Source organism: Littorina saxatilis, linkage group LG7 (assembly GCF_037325665.1).
Source record: "Littorina saxatilis isolate snail1 linkage group LG7, US_GU_Lsax_2.0, whole genome shotgun sequence".
Lineage (NCBI taxonomy): Eukaryota > Metazoa > Mollusca > Gastropoda > Littorinimorpha > Littorinidae > Littorina > Littorina saxatilis.
Window position 1 is genome coordinate 5,540,227 of NC_090251.1, and position 17,185 is coordinate 5,557,411.

Genomic DNA, 17,185 nt, shown 5'->3' on the forward strand with positions numbered 1-17,185 from the left:
AATCTGGTATCAGCATTATTATAAGCAGGCATGGGAATTCTCCAAGGATCCGAGGATTTCCAAGAAAATAAAATCCTCTTGTGAGTAACACAATTTGAAAAAGACAATCTGCCTGGTAAAAACCATTATCCTTCATGAAACTCTCCCTTCTTTTAATGAGATGCCGCCCGCCTGAGTCACTTGTAATGAGATTCCGCCCGCCTGAGTCACTTTTGCAAACAAAGAGTAAGTGTGTTCATATAATATTAATTCAGTTAAAGGATTAAAATGATCGTTGGTTACTGGCAATACAAAACATGTATTAAATTTGGTTAGTTTTTTTGCTGTGTAAAGTTCATGAAACAAGCCAGATCGCACCGATTGTAAGCTGTGTAAAGTTCATGAAACAAGCCAGATCGCACCGATTGTAAGCTGTGTAAAGTTTATGAAACGAGCCAGATCGCACCGATTGTAAGCTGTGTAAAGTTGATGAAACAAGCCAGATCGCACCGATTGTAAGCTGTGTAAAGTTCATGAAACAAGCCAGATCGCACCGATTGTAAGCTGTGTAAAGTTCATGAAACAAGCCAGATCGCACCGATTGTAAGCTGTGTAAAGTTGATGAAACAAGCCAGATCGCACCGATTGTAAGCTGTGTAAAGTTGATGAAACAAGCCAGATCGCACCGATTGTAAGCTGTGTAAAGTTCATGAAACAAGCCAGATCGCACCGATTGTAAGCTGTGTAAAGTTGATGAAACAAGCCAGATCGCACCGATTGTAAGCTGTGTAAAGTTCATGAAACAAGCCAGATCGCACCGATTGTAAGCTGTGTAAAGTTGATGAAACAAGCCAGATCGCACCGATTGTAAGCTGTGTAAAGTTGATGAAACAAGCCAGATCGCACCGATTGTAAGCTGTGTAAAGTTCATGAAACAAGCCAGATCGCACCGATTGTAAGCTGTGTAAAGTTGATGAAACAAGCCAGATCGCACCGATTGTAAGCTGTGTAAAGTTCATGAAACAAGCCAGATCGCACCGATTGTAAGCTGTGTAAAGTTGATGAAACAAGCCAGATGGCACCGATTGTAAGCTGTGTAAAGTTTATGAAACAAGCCAGATCGCACCGATTGTAAGCTGTGTAAAGTTGATGAAACAAGCCAGATCGCACCGATTGTAAGCTGTGTAAAGTTCATGAAGCAAGCCAGATCGCACCGATTGTAAGCTGTGTAAAGTTCATGAAACAAGCCAGATCGCACCGATTGTAAGCTGTGTAAAGTTTATGAAACAAGCCAGATCGCACCGATTGTAAGCTGTGTAAAGTTCATGAAGCAAGCCAGATCGCACCGATTGTAAGCTGTGTAAAGTTCATGAAGCAAGCCAGATCGCACCGATTGTAAGCTGTGTAAAGTTGATGAAACAAGCCAGATCGCACCGATTGTAAGCTGTGTAAAGTTCATGAAACAAGCCAGATCGCACCGATTATAAGCTAAATTTCAGACACATTCCAGGGGACCCGCCTTGTTCACCAAGATTTCTCTTTCAATCAATTCCCATGCCGGTTTAAGGATGTGGACATGCCGCTTCAGTTTGTCAGGAATTTAGCTTGTTTGACTGCATAACAGAAGCAAGAGATGGTCCACTCCATGCGCACGACTGACATTGTGTATGCCTGTGTTGTCTCTTTCGGTTTTTATTCACATCAAGCGGTCTTGAAACATTGCTGTATAGTGTAATTATGGTTAAAAAAAAATTTGTGGTTTATGAAATCTGCCAAAATAGATTTCCTTTGTGGGCGTGTCTGTGTGTGCAACAATAATGATCTGTACATTGCTCTTTTGCGAGTGTAATATTTTGAACGCATTTCTCAATTTTAAAACATTTTGTTGTTTTCTTTTTCTGTTGACAGTTTCGGCACGACAAAATAAAGGAAACGTGCAAACATTTGGTCTACAACAGTCCTTTTTCTGCCGTGTGCACATGTGTGTGTGAGAGAGCGAGAGTGTGAGAGAGAAGGAGAGTGTGTATGAGAAAGAGTGATTGTGTGTGTTAGACAGAGAATGTGTGAGTGTGTGTGTGAGAGAAGGAGAGAGTGAATGAAAAAGAGTGATTGTGTGTGTGAGACAGAGGGTGTGTGTGTGACAGAGAATGTGTGTGCCCTTGTCTTTATTCATCGACTATTAAAAGCCAGTGTCACTGTTTCTGTTATACGAACAACGATCACAAGTGTTGCAATCCATGGCGGTGGACTGGGATAATCACGGCAATGTCCATAACATCTCTGTCAGAAGAAGCACGTAAACAGTGCAAGTCCAAGGGAAATAACAGTGTAAACATGAGTGCGATCAGGAAGAACACGAAGTTACTTCCCCTGTTAAGTTTCCCCCTTGCTGTCTGAAGCAGAGCAATGTCAAGGGGATGGTGTTACTTCCCCTGTTAAGTTTCCCCCTTGCTGTCTGAAGCAGAGCAATGTCAAGGGGATGGTGTTACTTCCCCTGTTAAGATTCCCCTTGCTGTCTGAAGCAGAGCAATGTCAAGGGGATGGTGTTACTTCCCCTGTTAAGTTTCCCCCTTGCTGTCTGAAGCAGAGCAATGTCAAGGGGATGGTGTTACTTCCCCTGTTAAGTTTCCCCCTTGCTGTCTGAAGCAAAGCAATGTCAAGGGGATGGTGTTACTTCCCCTGTTAAGTTTCCCCCTTGCTGTCTGAAGCAGAGCAATGTCAAGGGGATGGTGTTACTTCCCCTGTTAAGTTTCCCCCTTGCTGTCTGAAGCAAAGCAATGTCAAGGGGATGGTGTTACTTCCCCTGTTAAGTTTCCCCCTTGCTGCCTGAAGCAGAGCAATGTCAAGGGGATGGTGTTACTTCCCCTGTTAAGTTTCCCCCTTGCTGTCTGAAGCAAAGCAATGTCAAGGGGATGGTGTTACTTCCCCTGTTAAGTTTCCCCCTTGCTGCCTGAAGCAGAGCAATGTCAAGGGGATGGTGCTACTTCCCCTGTTAAGTTTCCCCCTTGCTGTCCGAAGCAAAGCAATGTCAAGGGGATGGTGTTACTTCCCCTGTTAAGTTTCCCCCTTGCTGTCTGAAGCAGAGCAATGTCAAGGGGATGGTGCTACTTCCCCTGTTAAGTTTCCCCCTTGCTGTCTGAAGCAAAGCAATGTCAAGGGGATGGTGTTACTTCTCCTGTTAAGTTTCCCCCTTGCTGTCTGAAGCAGAGCAATGTCAAGGGGATGGTGTTACTTCCCCTGTTAAGTTTCCCCCTTGCTGTCTGAAGCAGAGCAATGTCAAGGGGATGGTGTTACTTCCCCTGTTAAGTTTCCCCCTTGCTGTCTGAAGCAGAGCAATGTCAAGGGGATGCCAGAACAAAAGACACACAAAAACAGTGCGGCTCACCATCTAAGATCTGGTCAGACTTATAATAATGGGAATATAATAATTTCATGTGTTTCGCATAACGATGTGACAAGTTGGTTGTTGAGAGGTGGAGTGCCCCCCCCCCCCCCCCCCCCCCCCCGCGGGTTAGGGGGAAGAATTTACCCGATGCTCCCCAGCATGTCATGTCGTAAGAGGCGACTAACGGATTCTGTTTCTCCTTTTACCCTTGTTAAGTGTGCCTTGTATAAAATATAGTCAATGTTTGTAAAGATTTTAGTCAAGCAGTATGTAAGAAATGTTAAGTCCTTTGTACTGGAAACTTGCATTCTCCCAGTAAGGTCATATATTGTACTACGTTGCAAGCCCCTGGAGCAAATTTTTGATTAGTGCTTTTGTGAACAAGAAACAATTAACAAGTGGCTCTATCCCATCACCCCCCCCCCCTTTCCCCGTCGCGATATAACCTTCGTGGTTGAAAACGACGTTAAACACCAAATAAAGAAAGAAAGGTGGAGTGCATCTGTAAACATGACTGTGCCAGCAATGCGAGTCTGACAGTATCTCTTGTCTGACAGTATCTCTTGTCTGACAGTATCTCTCTCTTGTCTGACAGTATCTCTTGTCTGACAGTATCTCTTGTCTGACAGTATCTCTTGTCTGGCAGTATCTCTTGTCTGACAGTATCTCTTGTCTGACAGTATCTCTTGTCTGACAGTATCTCTTGTCTGGCAGTATCTCTTGTCTGACAGTATCTCTTGTCTGACAGTATCTCTTGTCTGACAGTATCTCTTGTGAAACTGTGAAAAGAATCTTTTCTGACCGCATAATTTTTTCACTTTCTTGTAAAAACAGGATGAACATTTTTGTGCGGGTTTTTTTTCTCCATTTTTGAAAACCAAATTGTAAACATTGTGTGCAGCTCCTTAAGTAATGATATCTCATGAAAGTTATGTCCATCAGCACATTGGAATTGTATGTGTTCTGGAATTATTTATCTGTGTTAGTTTGTTCATTACATTTTAAATACTTCTAAACCTCCTCACTGTAACTGCTTTTGCCCTCTGAGCGCTATAGTTCCATAGTGTAGCTAATAGCCATGTGGTTTATGTGTGTGTTTGTGTGGTGTGTGTGTGTATGCGTGTGTGTGATGCGTGTATGTGACGTGTGTATGGGTGTGTGTGTGTGTGTGTGTGTGTGTGTCATGTGTGTATGTGTGTGTGTGGTGTGTGTGTGTGTGTGTGTTTATGCGTGTGTGTGATGCGTGTGTGTGTGTGACGTGTGTATGGGTGTGTGTGTGATGTGTGTGTGTGTGTTTGTGTGTGTGTGTGTGATGTGTGTGTGTGTGAGTGTGTGTGTGTGTATGTGTGTGTGAGTGTGATGTGTGTGTGTGTGTGTGTGTAAGTGATGTGTGTGTGTGATGTGTGTGTGTGTGTGTGTGTGTGTGTGTGTGTGTGTGTGTGTGCGCGTTGACAAAACAAGGCAAGCGAATGACATGTTTTATCAAACATTAAACATTCCAATAACAAACATTTCTTGTTTTTTGTATCCTCAATGTTGGAACGTTATCAGTCTATCTGTGTTGGGTTATCACAAAGATCAACCTGCCAGCTGTGCGCCTTGCTTTTTTGTTTGTTAGTGTGTGTTTGGTTTAAGATTTGTTTGGTTTGATTATTTTGAGGTCTTCTTTTTTTACACGTTAGATTAAATTGCAGTTATCTCCCTTCTGGATGGAGGGAAATTCAAGATGGAGACTTACTGTATATCTTTGCTTGAACAGGTTTTTTTAACTTCATTTTGTAGAATTGTTTAGAATTAATGCACCGTTTGTGTATTTTATTTTTGTGAAAGCGGAGACTTAGAAATTTAAGGGAGGTCACCAAACTTTGTGGACAACAGTGATCATAAAACACTGAGTGAGTCAGGTTTGAGTTGTCTTCGAATAAAAATGTGTAACGCAGCCAGACACAAATGCGCGCGCGCACACACAAACTCACTCACTCACTCATCCACACTTACTCTCTCTCACACACACACACACACACAAACACACTCACACACACACACACACATTCACACACACACACACACAGTAATTAAGACAGGTAGAAGAGCAAAAACATTTTTATTAACAACAAATTGTGTGTGTTTTTCTTTGTGGTTTTTGAGTAATGCCATGATTTGCTACTTTTCAAACAGGCAGTAAACATTTGTAAACGACATATTTAGACTAAAAAGGTTCATAAGCGGTACCTGTTATTTATGTTGTAACAGTTGACCCGTGATAAAAGGTGAAACAAATGTCATGTGAAACATCAAAGAAAGCCGTGCATCTCACAGGTGAAGCGCAGTCATCATGTCAAGATCTGAATGACGTAAAACACAAGCACGATGACGTCAATTCTTATTTTGCGTCATAGAACCTGACGAAATCTTGCACGTCAATCTCTAATTTGTACACTGCCAAACAATCGGCGATACCAACCAGGAATTACCTGATGTGTTTTGGGCAAAACTGTTGTTGTTGTTGTTGTTGTTGTTGTTGTTGTTGTTGTTGTTGTTGTTGTTGTTGTTTGTTGTTGTTTTTTGTTGTTGTTGTTGTTGGTGGTGGTGGAGTTGTGATGGTGGTGGCGGTTGTTGTTGTCGTGGAGGTGGTTGTTGTTGCTGCTGTGGTGGTGGTGGTGGTGGTGGTGGTGAAGCTCACGGTAGAGGTGGTGACGATGGTGTTGATGCGGGGCATGTCACGACAAGACACACTTCCTGCCTCTCCTCCTCTTGGCGGTGGTGGTGGTCGTCGTTGCTGGTGGTGTCGGTGGTCGTGGTGGTGACGGCGGGGGTAGTGGTTGTTGTAAGGGATGGCGGGGTTGTGGTGACAGGAGGCGTGCGGACCGTGATGAGCTGTGTGGTGCAGCGTGATACTGCAATCAGCCTGTCATTACGATCAGTGTCCTCATCAGTCCTCCCTCTATCATCATCATCCTGATCTCTGCCCTGTAACACGGCCACCACGCGCCGCTCCAGGCCTGGCACATAGCCATACCTCGTTACTGTCACTGTGTCCGTTGCCGCCACCGCCACGTCCTGCACAGCTCGCTCCCACCTCGCCTCGTTGTGTAGCCTGTCTTGATGATCCCCCAACACACTCACCGGTACACCTGCATCCTTCAGTCCCTGCACGACGCCGCTAGCTGGTGACGTCACCCGCCCTGCCTCATCCGTGACGTCATCCTGTATATCGTCGCTTCTGGTCAGGACGAACACGTCGCGGTAGCTCAGGCGGGAGGTACTGTTGGCGACGCTGCTCCCTGCAGGGAAAAGACCGTTGGAACAGTTGAATAGTCTGGTTCGATAAATATTCATGTATACAAGCAAACCGTATGATTCGTTACATTTTAGGGCACAACCTATCCGTGTATTTATTTGTTTTCTCAAACACACACACACCACTCCCAACCCCCCTCCCACACACACACACACCACTCCCAACCCCCCTCCCACACACACACGCAAGCCTGCAAACACACCTGAGTTATAAAATCTTCACAAAGTGTGTACATTTTCGACACAGACAGCAAAACTTCGACGTCATGACGTAATTTTGCATTTTACGTCAATACAAATGGCGTCATTTATTTTCTCCCTGCAGACTGACCAGACTTTAGATTTGATTGAAAATAATTATATTCTCGGGGGGAGGGAGGGGGGGGTTAAAACACAATTAGGCAGCGGGAAGGTTTACCCTTCACTCAAACCTACCACAATCATCATCATCCTCATCCTCGTCTTCATCATCATCATCATCATCACCACCACCACCTCCAACATCATCATCGTCATCACCAGCTACACAACTTACCCACACCAAGACGGCGCAGCTCGGCAGCAATATCCTGACCACACTGGGCGCAGTCCACCGGCCAACGACCTGTGTGAGCGTTGCCATGGTGACTCAGCCGTATCACGCTCAGCCCGTCCCCAGGGGCAGGCACGCCGCTGTCGCTGTAGTCGTGGACAGCAAACTTGTGAATCACGGGCTGTATTTCACGGAGGACGGCGGGCGCCGAGCGGAGGGGGACAGTGAACCCCTGTGTCTGCAGTGCTGGGGGTATCCCGGCGTTGTAAACACCGGCACACCACAGGTACAGGTGTGGTACTTGCTGCGCTAGGCGTGTTACAAGGCGTGTGTGACGGGGACCACGCTTACCCCTGTGACACAGAATGGAGACATGGTGGTAGAGATGTGTGTCACACTCACATGAGACATGGTGTTAGAGATGTGTGTCACACTCACATGAGACATGGTGTTAGAGATGTGTGTCACACTCACATGATACATGTTGCTAGAGATGTGTGTCACACTCACATGAGATATAGTAAGCTGATAATAGTATTGCGTTATCCACAACTTTATCAAAGATGTCACTTGATATTTTACCAATGATGACATAATTAGGATTTTCGCACATTGTGGTTATAACAACATGCAATTCCACGTGTACACGTGGTGCGAGCTACATGAATTAGACAGTTACAACTCTCTCTCTCTCTCTCTCTCTCTCTCTCTCTCTCTCTCTCTCTCTCTCTCTCTCTCTCTCTCTCTCTCTCTCTCTCTCTCTCTCTCTCTCTCATGAATCAGACAGTTACAAATCTCTCTCTCTCCCGATCTCACACACACACACACACACACACACACACACACACACGCACACACGAGCACACACATATACAATATATACACACACATAATACACACACACACACACACACACTGTCACACACACACACAAACACATACACACACTCACACACGTATGAAAACAAACCTGCTGTCAAAGGACACCTCGTCGATCAAGACGTGCAGGTGGCCGTTTTTCACACATGCCACGAGGTCGGTGACTGCCTGATCAACATCTCCCTCCCTGTTCCAGATATCGTATATGTGGTACGACACGCTGCCTGGTGTCAGGGAAGGCGTCGGGCTCGCGTTCAGCGACATCTCCAGCTGTTGTTTGATGGATGTGCTGACGGCCCGGGTGTTGTACCCTGTTGAGATGACGTGCACATCGTGCCCCTGTCGCAGCCACCTCACCCCCTGCAGCACTAGCACCACCGTCTTACCTGTTGGAACACAAACAATATTAAGGTTAATATATTGCAGGACAATGTGAAAACAAGGCAGTGTTACACGTAGAGACGACTTGCACATCGTGACCCTGGTGTTAGGGAAGATGTAGGCCCACGATCAGCCACCTCAACCCCTGCAGTAGCAGAACTGTCTTACCTGTTGGAACACAAAGCAAATTTAATGTAATACAGGGTGACACAAAAAAAACAGAGCCCACCAAAAGTTTAATATTTTCTGAAATAATCAGCCGATTCTTTTATTTTTTCAGGTGAGCCAAGCTGAAATGATGTTCTAACAGCCCACCAAGTTTGAGCTTCAAGATGTCATGGACAACGGAGCATAAGACATTTATAGTCGAGGCCTATTTTCGGTCGAATTCTATCCAGACTGGTCAGCCGCAGATGTGGGATCGCTCTTACAGCTGCTGTTATTGCTGCCTTAAGATCAGGGATGGTCTGGGGGTTGTTGCCATATACCCTGTCCTTGAGGTACCCCCACAGATAAAAATCTGGGGGGTTCAAGTCCGGTGAATAGGGGGACCACTCTGGGTCACATCTGCGGCTGACCAGTCTGGATAGAATTCGACCGAAAATAGGCCTCGACTATAAATGTCTTATGCTCCGTTGTCCATGACATCTTGAAGCTCAAACTTGGTGGGCTGTTAGAACATCATTTCAGCTTGGCTCACCTGAAAAAATAAAAGAATCGGCTGATTATTTCAGAAAATATTAAACTTTTGGTGGGATAGATCTGTTTTTTTTGTGTCACCCTGTACATTACAAAGCACTGTGAGCGTAAGGCATTGTTACATGCAGATCTGCACATAGAGACGACTTGCACATCGTGACCCTGGTGTTAGGGAAGATGTAGGCCCACGATCAGCCACCTCAACTCCTACCTTACCAAACTGTCTTACCTGTTTACACACAAAACAGAACCATAACAATATACTACAAAACAATGAAAGCAAGCTATTTTACATCAAGTCCGTTTCACCTGTTACACGCGAAACACGGCATCAGAAACATAGAAATAAGCACACAAAAAGGATATAACTGCCAAGAACATTACATTACATGGAGACTAAATGAACATGTCAGTTTCAAACTGTTCTCCGTGTCAGCCTGATGCCTTTCCTTCAGTTGTCACATTTTCCACGGAATCAGACAACACAAACAGCAAACCGTCCTCCTACAAAACTGGAAGCTCCTGGTACGATGACGATAAAGTAAAACTCGACACAAACAACGTCATAAACACTGCGTCAATCCTTCAACTAAGACGTCATTTGAGCAAACTACCTGGGATCAGTGCACTGTCAGGAAATCAGAAACAGTGTTCTGTCAGTATCGTTTGCTGCAACAACAGCGACGACCACAATTATTGTTGTTGTTCATGATGATGATGATGATGATGATGATGATGATGATGATGATGATTAATGAGAATTGCCAAAATGTTATTTTTTTATTTTTTTTACAAAACAGTCAGTGGCAGAAGCAGCAGTATAAGTAATTGCTGGGTGGTGGTGGTGGTGGTGGGTTTGTTTCTCTTCATAGCAGCAGTATTAGCACAGCACCCTTCACACACATGTCAGCACGTGTACGGTGTAACCTCATTTAATTACGTCATGTCCTATTAGTGATGTTCACAGTGTGCGACTTTCAGACAATTTTGAAACGATTTTTGTCAATGAGAACGCAGACAGTAGTTGGTGCAGCAAAATAATCATGAAGTTAACCGTGTACCTTTTTCGTATAACCTTTGCCCCCAGCGTTTCGACCAATCAGATTTTAGGGCACGGCAGCCTCTCTCTGATAACCGGAAATAAGGGGCAGCCTGAAATACCTCTTTCACTGTCGGTGCTCGAAGTACTATTGCCAGAGGATTACTTTGAGAAATTCTGCAAGAAAACGGATTATCTTGTTCAAAATCATGAACTAAAAGTCAAGGACATGCACGAAGGTATGGTTTGAAACGGCTATTCGTGGTATATGGACGAAAGACTTGGCGAACTTCCCCTGCATAAGCGAAGCAGAGGTGATCGACCACAGATCTACAGATCTCTGGATCAACTTTCTTACTGATACTACTGCGTCGACGTTCGACAAGTTATACGACGCATCCAGTGCAAAGAATGCAAAACCTTGGTGTAAACGATAGACATACTGTGTGCATAAAATGTCTTTCTGCATGGCACAACAGCTAGTAAGCAACTGTGGTGATCAGACTCAGAGCGAGTGTGCTGACGTCAATGAAGCAGACTCGCAACGAAGTGTATGCTGTTGTGGGGGGACGCTGACCGGACAGGCACTTGGAGCCTACTGCGAGTGTATTGCTGGGTAAGTGTTGTTGGCCTTGTATGTTTTGTGGGATTAACTTGATGGCTTCGTTACTTGGTATCTTACACAATCAGTTTTCATACTCAGTCATATAATGCATGGCACACAAAGTGACAAACACACACAGAGATTCATAATTCTCTACTGAAAATGTCTGCATGCAAAAGCTGTCTTTTTTGACAAAGTTATGAGCAGCATGTTAATGTAATTTCAATCAGTATCTCCAGGAGACCATGCCATGTTGGCTAGGCATGTTCAATAGAATACCAGGTACCTGAGTGCGGAGTTTTATTTAAATGTGTACGTACACATGTGTTTGTGAATCCTCTTGTCAATGAAGGTTATCACTGCAGTAAGATCAAATTCCATTCTGAGCCGGTATATATTTTATATAGATATCAACAGCATGCGCTTACAAGCTCTCTGTAGGAATTCCTAGGAAAGATAAAGTTAATTGTTATTAGCAGGCTAAGGAAAATCAAGATGACACAAACGGAATTTGATTGTGTGTTGTTGTTTTTACCCAGAAAGGACAGTCTTGCAACCATGTGGCTGCCACACTTTTTGCTGCTTCACACTACATGGCTGAAGGAATCGACACTGTGCCAGCAGACAAAACTTGTACACACTACAAATGTATGTGGAAGGGGCATGCTGCCAAGAAAACTGCACCAGCTGCTCTCGATGACATACAAATTGTTAAGTAAGTGTGTATAATAATTAATATTAAGGAAATTAGGGTTGCGTTACCTAGAGGTTTACATCAGAGTGTGATCTATTTTTTTCAGAACATAAGTCTCAAAGTTAAAATATAGAGCTTGTTAACTACAACAGCTACAAGACTGGGGAAAGAGAAACAGTGATATTTATAAAGTGCATCATCAAAAAACTATGCATTTTACATTTAGTCAAGAGACCAGGGCGGTGGTGTATGTTTGTGTGTAGAGCAATTTCTGGAAAACTACAACATTATGTTTAGGTTAAAAACAAACCAGCCCTGAAAGTGGCAAGTATTTTACTCGCCATAGTGAGTAGAAGCATGCAACTGGTGAGTAGAAGTGTTCATCTACTCGCCAAATGCGAGTGAAGATGCTGAATCAAATTGTTGGTTTGGTTCGTAAAATTTGCTCTCTGGCTGGTACGTTTTCAGAATCACTAGCCAGAGGCTAGTGCAAAATTTTTTTACTTTCAGGGCTACAAGCTTAGAAAGTTAAACAGATTTTTTTTAAACACAGGGAAGCGTGATTTCCTGTGGGACAGTTTTGCTACTGCGCTATGCTGGGTTGCCATTTACCTTATTCGACGTGGATGCTGGTTTTCAGCTAAGCATTGTCCTTGTGAAATGTACTGCGTTCAGTATCGTTATACATGTTTGACAGACTGGCGCAACTTGTTTTAGCATTTGTACCCAGCATAAGATTTGCTTTAGTGTCAAGTAAAAAAAAAAATTTCATTTTCAGGTATGCTTCAAGACAAGACAAGTTTTCCCGGACGACTCTTCAAGGCCTCAATTTTGACCCAAGAAGTCCGGATGCCAGGAAGCGCGACTAAGAGATCTTCAACAACCGGTACCAACCGTTTGAAGGCTGCATATAGTTATGATATACTGAACTAGGGTTTTCAAGGTGTGATATTTTTTTCCAATACCAGTTAATTAAGTTGGTAGCAACAGTTAACTGTTCTGTCAAGTGAAAAATGTATGTAGTTTCAATATGGACAGGTAAAATCAGTACTTTGTTTACAGCGAGGGAGGGTACGTAGTGCTGTCACCTCTGTGTGTGAGTTCAGGTTTAATTTTTTAAATGCCTGCAGTTAAGACAGAAGATTGTGGAAGCTGATAAGAACTTGTGTCAGAGGATAGTAAGAAGTGTTTTTGCTTCGTACGGACTATACCATCATCCAGGACTTGTGTGCATTATTCGGAGAACGTATCAGAGCCGAGGACATGTGTTGTGAACAGCGATTCTCAGTGATGAAAGTGTAGTGTGTGTAATGCCGGACTGTGTTCTTCTTCAACTTCGGAATGGCAAGGAGGTATACGTGAGATGTTTTATGATTTGATATCCATGTACTGATGATTTCATTCAATAGCGAAATGTTTGAAATGTTCATTCGTTTTGTGCCATGTTTGTTGTTCAAGAGCGTGTTGTCACCATCCCTTATGAATATGGACGTGTGTGAATGTTGGTGCAGACATGAGCGTTTGAGCGAGTGAATTTAGAAGCCCTGTGCATGAAAGTCATTACCGGACAACCAAATCAGCAAACATAGAAATTCCTTGTCATACACATCGATCTGATCAAGGTAATAATGTTAGCACTTTTTTTTCAATTTATTTCACAGTTATTTGTTATTTTTTTGAGGAAATTATAATGCAATTCACCGATTTTAAAAAACATGATTCCAATTGTCTCCCTTGAACAAATTTGTTTGTACAAAATTTGTTACTTACTTTTTTTTTCAAGGCTATATCAAGGAAAATTCTTTTTGAACTGATTGTGGGACCGTGCACAAGCTGACAGACTTGAACTCAAAAGTTGCAGAAGATTCTTGGCTGCGACTTTTGAGTTCAAGCCGATCAGTTTGTGCACAGTCCCAAGATTTGTCTATATTTATTTATCACTTAAAATAAAATACAGTTTTTCTTTTAATTAAACTGTAGATATGTCAAAGACTGTTTTGAATAATTTTGGGGGGTAATTTTCTTTAAGAAATAACTCAAGTGAATGCACAAATTGTGTACTAAAGTGTCGGTACAAGGGAGACAATTTGAAGCCATTTTAAAAAACAAAGCAGTATATTGCATAATAATATCCTTCAATTATAACAAGAAATAAGGAATAAACGTCTCTTGACATGTTGTCTACCTAATTATCTTGATCGCATTTATTTAAAGTGGGAATCGTTATGTTCGTAAGCTCACATACAATCATTTATGAAACAAATTCAGACCAGACCAGAGATTTGATTGATAATGGGCCCTTTATTCTATACAGTACCAGAGTAAATTATATAAACCATTACATGACAAAATAAGCTTCTTGCTCTTTGGAGTGATGTGGCCTTTGGCAGCTCATCAACCCAGTAATGTAGACCTGCCTTTTTTTACGAAGTAGGTACATGCATACAGAAAGATCATCATATGTGTAAAACCATACTGCAGTGTCATTTTTGAGTAGAGAATCAACAGAAAAAGAGCGTATGTTCTCCTTCACCTTCATGTTGTCTTTCTTCAAGCCAGAAACATCTTCAGTCAGACGATTAATCACAGAGGCCTGTTATGTAATTGTCATCTGCAGCTCTGCCAACTTGAGGTAGTCTGTGTTCCAATAACAATAGTCACCGTGTCCCTCTTTGCAAAGGCATGATCTGGCCCTGGTCCTAAGCTCTCACTAGATGCGGAGGGCAAAGGAATGGCTGCTTCTGTAAATACAAAATCAAATGTATATGTTCTGCGCGAACTTAGAATCCGGTTTCATTCTAGAATGGACCGGGTCCAGGTTGGAATTCTAACCCTGCGCAAGTACAGGGGTGCCATTCTAGAATGAAACCCTTGTTGCTGGTCCATTCTAGAATCGGCCGTGCGCAAGGTTGGAATTTGGGTCCAAGTTGGAATAGTCATTTCAGTTAGACTATCACACAGCCAAAGCCACAAATGTGGATTTTCTGTTTGTTTTTGTTTTTTGTGTGTTTGGTTGGGTTTTTTTTCGGGTTTTTTACACTTTACTCAAAGACATCGTGAATTGGGATTGTGATGTTCTGAAAGTGATTGCGATTTTGAGAGACACTCAGCACTGATCGCTACGAACGGAAATTTCCGGACTGACAGTGTTTTGCCGATCTCGCTTGTAACTTTTAATCTTATTCATATACATGAAGTTGGTCTTCTGAATTGTGAAGATATAATGTCAACTTTTTTTTAAACCTGTGACAACAGCTCTATAACTCACTCTGTCCTTCTGTTGGTCTGTCTGTCGGTTAGTCGGTCTGACCGTCTGTCTGTCTGTCTGTCAAAAAAATTGTCAAAAAACCGGACATTTCCGAGAGGGAGACAGCGCTGACATTGCAAGCGGCCGCAACCGGCTCTCATCACAAAAACAACTGCCCTGCAAACAATACCGCCCTGGTAGTCCCCCTTGCTATGGTCTGCCTTTGTTTATTGCGTACTCAGGAGTGTCAACTTTCTTGATATGACATGACATCGCAAGATCGCCAAAGGATTTTTTTCAGGGGTAGACAAATCAGCCCCATTTTATCAAAGGGAAGGTGCAGGTGGAGATAATTCAAGGGAAGACAACTCTGTCTTACCTACAAACATTACGGCCCCCTTTATTCAAGGGTTTCATTCTAGAATGGCACCCCTGTACTTGCGCAGGGTTAGAATTCCAACCTGGACACGGTCCATTCTAGAATGAAACCGGATTCTAAGTTCGCGCAGAACATATACATTAGCAATAGAATTAGCATCAATGATCTTGTTATCAGATTACACATGCATCACACTCACAGCATTTAAGCATGAAAATACATGAGGGAAATAACTCCTGAAATTGAAAAAAAACTTAGGGGTGCGGGAGATGCTCCCCGGAAATTATTTTGGAGTGTTCTATGCAAAATCAAAATTGTAGAAATCTAGTGCTATTTTTGTTGTTGCATCAATTCAATGGTACATTTCTGGGAATAAAAAAAATGATTCAGCATGAGCTTTATCGATGTCTTGAAAACTGCATCACTATCTGTATCAAGTAACCTCCTTAATCTTCTCGATTCAAGAGTCGGTTGATTCAGAGATACTGTAGCAACAGATCTCTGGTTGATTGCATGCACGCGGCTTGTCGACATATGTCTAGATCTTGTTTGTTTGTTTTCTAAAATCTTGCATTTGTTTCGTGACCCTTCCTATGCATCCATTTTGGGCTGCCGATTCATGTTAAATGTCTTATACACTGATGTAGGAAGACAATTTGAAGTCAGCAGATCATAAATTAATAAAAACAAACAAAGCTTACTTGGCTCTGAGTCTCTTCCAGATCCGATGATATTTTCAGCGTTGACACTGGGGGTGGAAGCAAAACCGCTTGCTTGTCGTCGGTCTTCAGCGGACAAAGTCACGTCTCCGACCAGTACCTTGTCCTTCTGCTAGAGTCACTTGTTCTTGATGTTCTCTCAAATCCAAGATTAAGGGTGGGTACGAAGTCAAAGGAGTTGGCATCGTTGAAAGCCGTGCCATTGCCAGACACGAAGTGACGCGAGCAGACTTTTCAATGGTACGACAAACCCCTGTCGTCGGATTGCTTGCACCCATCGCGTCCTTCGCTGTTGCGCCTTCGCAATTGCACCCATCGGAAAGCCATACAATGACAAATTCTGTCCACCGTATTTCTCTTTCTTCATTGATTCCACTGTTGCACTTGCAGTTGTAAACACAACAGTTTGTCTCGTCGTCTCCGCACTTTACTTTGCACCAAGCCTCGTTGTCGATTTTTCCTTTTGCCCCCTAGTTCCGGTAGATCTGACAATAAACTTCACAGCGCATGCGCCAAAATTTAAGTGAAAAAGGTCTGACAGACTTCTGGTACAAACAAAAATCTCCCTTTGAAAACTGTGCGACTTTGAACAAAGACCACAAATACAGGTCGTTTGATTTGAACAGCTTTTTGTGGAAGCCTTTTAAAACAATAATTAGCATTCTCTTTTTTTTTTTTTTTTTTTTTTTTTTTTTTTTTTTTCTCTATCCTGTTTTTTTTTTTTTTTTTTTTTTTCAAACAATTTTATTCACATAAATAACAACAATTAACAATATCTCATACAATGAATTAAATACAACTTATCGAGAACAGCAAGCTAACTTTTTTAACGTTTTGTTCTTCGAACACTCACACAAAAATGCTTCTTATCTGTAACTGCCTATTAAAAATACTTTCCAACGGTAAAAACGAATTTGTTTTTTTATATATACTAACGCACATCTTTCCGATTAAGATAATGTGGTTCAATTTATACACAGTTGCCTTTCTCACCATTACAAAATGCATACCAAATAAAACATCACTAACATTCAAAATAATCTTAATTTCTAAAGTACGAAAAATAAATTCTTCAATAAACTTCCAGAATTTGTATACAACCGGGCATTCAAAAAAGAAGTGTTCAATGAAATCAGTTACATCACAGCAGTAATTACATTTATTAGTTTCCGTTACTTTCATTTTACACAGGAGAATGTTGGTCGGATAAATGTTGTGCATAATTTTCCAGTGTAAAACTCTTAATCTAGTCTCTTGTGTTGACTGATAGGCAACTATCCAGGATCGTTCATCAATTTCTACATTAAACTTTCTCTTCCAAAATCCTCCGGAACATGGTACATCTGTT

At 42.5% G+C, this 17,185-nt stretch overlaps 1 protein-coding gene and 2 long non-coding RNA genes across 4 annotated transcripts; 1 reads left to right on the top strand and 2 right to left on the bottom strand.

Annotated features, from left to right (window-relative positions):
* Window positions 1-5,451: 5,451 nt before the first annotated feature.
* LOC138970540 (uncharacterized) lies at window positions 5,452-8,614 on the bottom strand. The gene is made up of 3 exons (XM_070343010.1): window positions 8,167-8,614; window positions 7,200-7,549; window positions 5,452-6,648 (listed from the first exon to the last, which is right to left on the bottom strand). The coding sequence occupies exons 1-3, from the start codon at window positions 8,547-8,549 to the stop codon at window positions 6,044-6,046; spliced, it is 1,338 nt and encodes a 445-aa protein (XP_070199111.1). The 5' UTR covers window positions 8,550-8,614; the 3' UTR covers window positions 5,452-6,043.
* A 1,606-nt stretch (window positions 8,615-10,220) lies between these two features.
* Window positions 10,221-12,919, top strand: LOC138970545 (uncharacterized). Of its 2 annotated transcripts, XR_011456989.1 has the most exons (3): window positions 10,221-10,810; window positions 11,338-11,513; window positions 12,271-12,919. It is a non-coding gene; the product is annotated as an uncharacterized lncRNA (long non-coding RNA). The 2 variants fall into 2 exon arrangements; XR_011456988.1 differs by lacking the exon at window positions 10,221-10,810 and having other exon boundaries at window positions 10,866-11,513.
* Window positions 12,920-13,773: 854 nt separating this feature from the next.
* On the bottom strand, window positions 13,774-16,490 carry LOC138970546 (uncharacterized). Its single transcript, XR_011456990.1, has 2 exons — window positions 15,820-16,490; window positions 13,774-14,233 (listed from the first exon to the last, which is right to left on the bottom strand). It is a non-coding gene; the product is annotated as an uncharacterized lncRNA (long non-coding RNA).
* Window positions 16,491-17,185: the final 695 nt, after the last annotated feature.

Bases quoted from the DNA above. Each gene is read 5' to 3' on its own strand.
- LOC138970540 (XM_070343010.1), bottom strand. From the start codon at position 8,549: ATGTGCAAGTCGTCTCTACGTGTAACACTGCCTTGTTTTCACATTGTC. The intron at 7,550-8,166 runs GTTTGTTTTCAT...TCTGTGTCACAG, and splicing joins GAGGTGTCCTTTGACAGCAG to GGGTAAGCGTGGTCCCCGTC. The intron at 6,649-7,199 runs GTAAGTTGTGTA...TTTTCCCTGCAG, and splicing joins GCTGCGCCGTCTTGGTGTGG to GGAGCAGCGTCGCCAACAGT.